The 6,000-nt window shown below is 44.5% G+C and overlaps 1 protein-coding gene across 2 annotated transcripts in view; it reads left to right on the top strand.

Annotated features, from left to right (window-relative positions):
- The first annotated feature begins 1,163 nt into the window (after positions 1-1,163).
- esrrgb (estrogen-related receptor gamma b) overlaps positions 1,164-6,000 on the top strand; it is a 30,461-nt gene continuing 25,624 nt past the window's right edge. The window contains exons 1-3 of one of the 2 annotated variants that reach the window (XM_076148727.1): positions 1,164-1,213; positions 3,231-3,245; positions 5,214-5,250. In XM_076148727.1, coding sequence (XP_076004842.1) covers positions 1,164-1,213; positions 3,231-3,245; positions 5,214-5,250 — 102 coding nt within the window. The remainder of the gene's footprint in view (positions 1,214-3,230; positions 3,246-5,213; positions 5,251-6,000) is intronic. The other variant, XM_076148728.1, reaches the window with a different exon arrangement.

The following is a 6,000-nucleotide window of genomic DNA, read 5'->3' as shown; positions in this document are numbered from 1 at the left end:
AAACTGAACAATTGATACATCAGAACGGGGTGCTCGCTTTCTGTCCGCTCTTTCCTGCAGATGTTCAGGGGGTCCAAACTCTAAGGGCTCCATCAGAAACGAGACTAAAGTGGTCAAAAACAGAGATGTGGCCAGGAAGGAAAGGAGAGTAGCGAGTGAAGATTGTTGGAACTGGACCCAAACAGAGAGAGAAGCAACACTTAGAGCAGGATCAGAGTTGAGATCCGGTCCGGTGTGAAACAAACTACCTGAGCAGATCAGACAGGAAACAAAGTGGGCCAGACTTTTATTTTGAAATTTTGTTTTCTGGACAGATGTCTTTTTCTGTCATTTGTGTCGTTTTCTTGCATCCATCCATCCTCTGTATCGGTGGTGTGTGTTGGTTGGGCGTGTGTGTGTGTGTGTGTGTGTGTGTCTGGGTCTTCTGCAGACCTCCCCTGTGAATGACTGGGGCGCGGACTGGTCGTCCCCTCGGCCCGTCCCATCATAGTGAGCCCCCCCTCTTCCCCCTCTCCATTGGCCGCTGCCGGGGACAACCCTCCCGGCACCGACCAATGGCAGCCGCCTTATAAGAGACCAAGCCACGCCCCCTCCTCTTAAAGAGCCCCAGTGCGTTCAATGGAGACCCACTCCCCTCTCTGACTTTACTCAGTCTGAGCGCCGCTCTCTGCCCTGCCGCGCTCCATCCATCTCTCCGCCTGCTCTCTCTCTCTCTCTCTCTCTCTTTCTCTACCTGTCACTCCTCACTCGCTTCATTCCTTTCTCCCTCTTCGCCTGTTCCCTGTCCTCACTCTCTCTCTCTCTCTCACTCTCTCTCTTCATCGCTGCCTCAGTCTCTGTTTCCTTCTGCTCTCTCTACACTCACACACTCACACACACACACACACACACTCTGCCTGATTGTGCAGCACCTGTGCAGTCTGGAGTTTGTCTGGCGCGGCAGGTTTTTGTTGTTTTTTATTTTTTTTGCGAGTGGGTGGTGACCAAGGGGAGGGAGGAGAGGCAACACCCAGGAACACCTGACCAACATTTTGTCAAGAGATGTGGAGACTTAGGAACTGATCTCCTCCTCCTCCTCCTCCTCCTCCTCCTCCAGCTTTCCTCCAGCTGTTTGTTTATCTTTTTTTCCCCACTGCAACACCTGGAATGCTTAACGTGGACTGATGGATGTCTCCGAACTCTGCATCCCTGACCCTCTCTGCTACCACAACCAGTAGGTGCATCTCTCCTCATGCCTTCTCTAACCTCTCCTCTTTGGTTGCCTGACCGAGCTTTGTAGTTTTATACATTAAATAAAGAATGACATCACAAATCAAGTCTGTTTCTGAACATGTAAAGTGAACCGTTACAGACGACAGGGAGTTCTTTTGGCGTTATCTCCCACCCCTGAACGGGACAGAGGAGGTCCGTGGTGTGAGGCTGCGGTAGTTTACCCTGCAGGGGGTCCAGGTCGGACTGCTGCCCCCCCAAGCCTGCAGCTGTGTAGCTTTGCATCCAGGGTTTCAACCTGAGCCACAGGGAAGAGCCAGAGGCAGAATAGTGTGGACTGTATCCAGGATGACTCTCCTCAGACAGCCCGGGGAAACTGTGTGTGTGTGTGTGTGTGTCTGTGTGTGTGTGTGTGTGTGAGAGTGAATGCGAGAGTGTGTGATGAACTCTAAGCCTTTGGTTAAACGTTTCCTAAGTGTTCATTATCTTACCTTCTTACTTTCTTGGCACATGTGATTGCAATCGTCTCCGAATCGGATTCACGTAGAAGAAGAGGCGGTTGAATCCCTCTGAAAAGTATTTAGAGCGCTGCACCCCGAGGAGTCGTTAAACCTGAATCATGGCTGCGCCGGTGTGTGACAGCGAAGCCACAAAGAATAGCACGGCGATTTTGGAAATTAGGCGAGAGCGGCAAATGTCAAAGCTCGACAAACCCTGAACTCTTGGTGCAGTGTGTCATGGTATACCTGGAAAGAGCCGGGAGAGGAAGAGGAGGAGACACTCTGCTGGGAGCCTCTTAATGTTAATCTGTAGATGGGATTGGAGAGGGTTTAACCTACTTAGACACTTTTCCACGAGCGGGCGTTAGGAATCTTCCACGAGACTCTCCTGCTCTGTACGCAAACCTGCTGGGGAAAGGTCAGCACAGACGCACAGGACAGGGAAAGTTCACACAGAGGAAACAATGTGACTCTCTCTCCTCTGTTGTGTTTGCGTGGCAGGAAATTGACACAAATATAGAAAGTCTTTGATTTTGCACATTGCCATACTGCCTTCAAATGTAGCTTGTGTCAAGTTTGTTAGGGTGCTGTGTTAGATTTTGTGCACTGTCACCATGGAAACTCAACTTAAACTCTTTCAACAGTGCAGTGAAATGTTCCCAATGTACAACGCATGCATCTAAAATTACGACATGCTGTAATTGCTGTGCGTTGAATAATTAGTGTGATTATTAATGTCTATATTTCCATTAGAATGCAAAGCTGTAAGCACAAAGTGTTCATGTAGGAGAGCTGTAGAGACTCTGTGAGTTGGTTTGATATCTTACATTCACCTTCTTTTAGTTTATTTAAATATATCACCTTCCTTTATTATCCTCTTTTTAACTCGTTGGATCATCAATATTGTAATTCCTGTGCGAATTGCATCACTCTTATTTTTTACACAATCATCAAATCCAGAATCAAATTGGTGTCAAACTGCTTTAAATGCATTTGTATCCATTTAATTCAGAGCTTTAGGACCTGAATTTGACTATGTTTTGAGATTTTTAATTAATATATCTATAAAAAAAGTTAAGGTACTACTACGCTGTTAAACTTTAAACTATTAAACGCTGGACCAAGTGTGTGTACAACACGTGTGTGTGCCGCTGTGCAGTGTGTGTGTGTGTGTACGGTGGCGTCGCACAGCGCTGCATAGACGTACACTATGGCATAGCAACACATGCAGGCGTATAGATGTGTGTGTGTGTGTGTGTGTGTGAGAGAGAGAGTGTGAGTGTGGGGTTGAGTCAGTCATTGGTTTCCTATGTGTTTTCGAGTGTGTGTGTGTGTGTAGTATCCCGTGTTAACGGCAGGACGGAGGGATTATGGGTCGTACTTGGTGGGGCATAATTCCCACAGTGAGCAAATTCTGACCTTTTTTCTGCTTATTTATGTTGAATGTAAAGAGGAAGAAGAAGAAGAAGTGCATTCTGGGTTCATTTTGTTGTATTCTAATCTAATTTCTGGTCAGATCAGAAAACTATTTTCAAAGTTATCTATAAATCAACCGCTGATGCATTTCTGTCAAATACCTCTGCAAACCGTCAGAAACTTCCACGCTGTCACAACACAAGTTCCAACATGCCATGGACAGAAATTTCCTAAGCTTCTTCTTCTTTCATTTGTGTTGTTACTCAGTCTTTAGTCTGATCCGGCCTAGGGAATCAAAGTGGAGGGTTCGTTTTTAGGCCTGACAGCGAACTGTTTGGCCTGAGGTGAGAGGCGTGACGCCCGCACCGGCCACTGGGAGGAGAGGAGGCAGCAACACCAACATGAGCTGATCACACACACACACCTCACACAGTATCCCTACATATATTTCCCTCCACATAAATTAACATACTGCATATGCACACGCACCTACACAGACACCGGTTGTCCTTTAGACCCTTTTCAAGGATAACTTTAAATAATGTATTTATAAATGAGTCCAGGGTGTGTGTGTGTGTGTGTGTGTGTGTGTGTGTGTGTGTGTGTGTGTGTGTGTGTGTGTGTGTGTGTGTGTGTGTGTGAGTGAGTGTGTCAGGCTTGGCTTATCTTCAAATCATTATAAAGAAAATATTCTCCATTTAAAAAAAATCTTCTGAATTATGGTTGTTTACTTTTATACTTTAATCTATTGCATAAGAAGACATTCCAAAGTTAAAATCTACTGATCCTCATCGTTAGGAAATACTTTCTCGAATTCATTTGGCAAAATTTGCGACTTTAGTGGAGCGGCATGTTTTTCTAATTTTGTATTTATTAGTCTTGATCTTCTTCTTCACATGCTGACATTTTGAACAATAGTCCCAAGTTTCCTTTGACACGTCGCGACAATTACACACATTTTTGTCAATCTTAGACGCCACATCGTGTCTCTACCGCGTTTATAAAGTGATTTTCCATCCATAGTTTTGAATAAACATAATCCTTCTGACTTTTCTTACCGCCTGAACAAACTTTACATTTACTTTGCTCCAATCACTCCAAAGCGAACACATTTTTTTCCCCTCCTTCCACCTGCTGTTCACATACTGTAGGTGCCCTTCACAAGCAAACAAACAGGAATGTCAAATGCACACACACACACACACACACACACACACACACACGCGCGCACGTGCCCTCGCATACGGATGAGACCAAAGAATCGCACACTGACCTGAGATCTAATAATAGCGGTGTCATATCAGAGAAACACCTGACTGTGTCTGTTAAGAGAAACAGGAAATCTTACCGAGCTTCTTCGCAAATTTCTTCTAGATTTATGCGGACAAGTTGCGCTTCTGTCTTTATGCTTCTAAAAAAAACTACAATTCTACTTCAAAATTGACATAAACAAACAAACACAAATAAACATAAAGAGGAGTAATACATTTAAAGATTCCGTGTTGAAATCCCTGTGAGTGTAAATTTGTGTTTGGAGAAATGAGACTTACACACTTTTTGGACATTTTGAATGATTATATTTTTTCTCATATTGTAACATATTCATTTTATTTATCTATAAGCAGATATTGTGATATTGTGCTCGGGTGGATTAATCCTATATTGTCCACGTTTAATAAAATCACGTCAAAAAATTTGAAAATGTCCAAAAACCAAAGCGCCGTTTTGTCCGTCTAAATCACAGCGGGATATTTGCTGGAGTTGTGTGTTTGTGGGGCTGTATGCAGGTGTATGAATATGTAACTTGAGGTCTCAGTGTCCCACAGCTGAAGTCAGTCTTACTGACAGGTGAGGATATTGTGTTGTGGCAACGTTGAGTTTTTGTGCTGAAAATCCAATACAGACAGAAAACAGGGAACAACATGCAAACAACATGAGAGATCTGGAATTCAACTCTTATCTTCTCTATCTGCATATGATTTGCGAACGTTTGAATAAATGTCAAATCCGTCTTGTTGTTGTTGTTTTTTTTATCATAAAATCCATTTTCACAGTTGATAACAGGAACGGGTTGTTTTGTTACTTGAGAAGCGTTGAGCGTTTCACTCTGAAGCTGTCAGCGAGTGTGAACTTGGTGCTCTGCAGCATCAAGCGCACCTTCCTGCACTGCAGGGAAACTGCTGCAACGACACGCTCACGTTTCAGCCAAAACGGATGTCTAACACAAAGTGGCTCATGGGTGTGTGTGTGTGTGTGTGTGTGTGTGTGTGTGTGTGTGTGTTTGGACCCCAGTGTTGAGTTGAGTTGTGTGGAACCAGTAAAAGTAAGAAATCTAAGTTAGTAACAGAACCTGGGTGTACTGATGGATGGGGCGAGCAGGTGGTAGCATAGTGTGTGTGTGTGTGTGTGTGTGTGTGTGTGTGTGTGTGTGTGTGTTTGTGTGTGCATATTGGAAAAACGCTGCTTCTTTCCAGCTTTACTTCCACCTCCCACGTTGACTTTAAATAATGACGCCCAGGGAAGAAGAATTCAAAATGTTGCTCTTTACCCAGTATGCCTTTTTCCCAGAGTTCATAGTGACACGTTTATTAATAGCGATGGCTGTGATGAGGGTTCAGGCCGGCTCTATAGTAGAGTGGTGCCGGGTGATGGCATGAGAGGAGAAATAACTTCATTACCCGTCATGACCCCCTCTTGATGTAGATATATCCTTTAAGCAGCCTGTCAAGGACTCTGAACGCATCAGCATGTAGATGGACGCTTTGCACAGCCACCGTCCAATCAGAGCCCCCGTGTGGCGTTCATGGGTTCAGGCTGAATCAGGGCCTGAGAGAGGACTTCTTAGAATGAGTTTGTTTTATTGATCAAATGAAAT

This window comes from Genypterus blacodes, unplaced genomic scaffold, assembly GCF_046128005.1.
Source record: "Genypterus blacodes isolate CSIRO-AG114 ecotype Tasmania unplaced genomic scaffold, CSIRO-AGI_Gbla_v1 ptg000042l_1, whole genome shotgun sequence".
NCBI lineage: Eukaryota > Metazoa > Chordata > Actinopteri > Ophidiiformes > Ophidiidae > Genypterus > Genypterus blacodes.
This window is presented reverse-complemented; position numbering and strand designations above follow the sequence as displayed.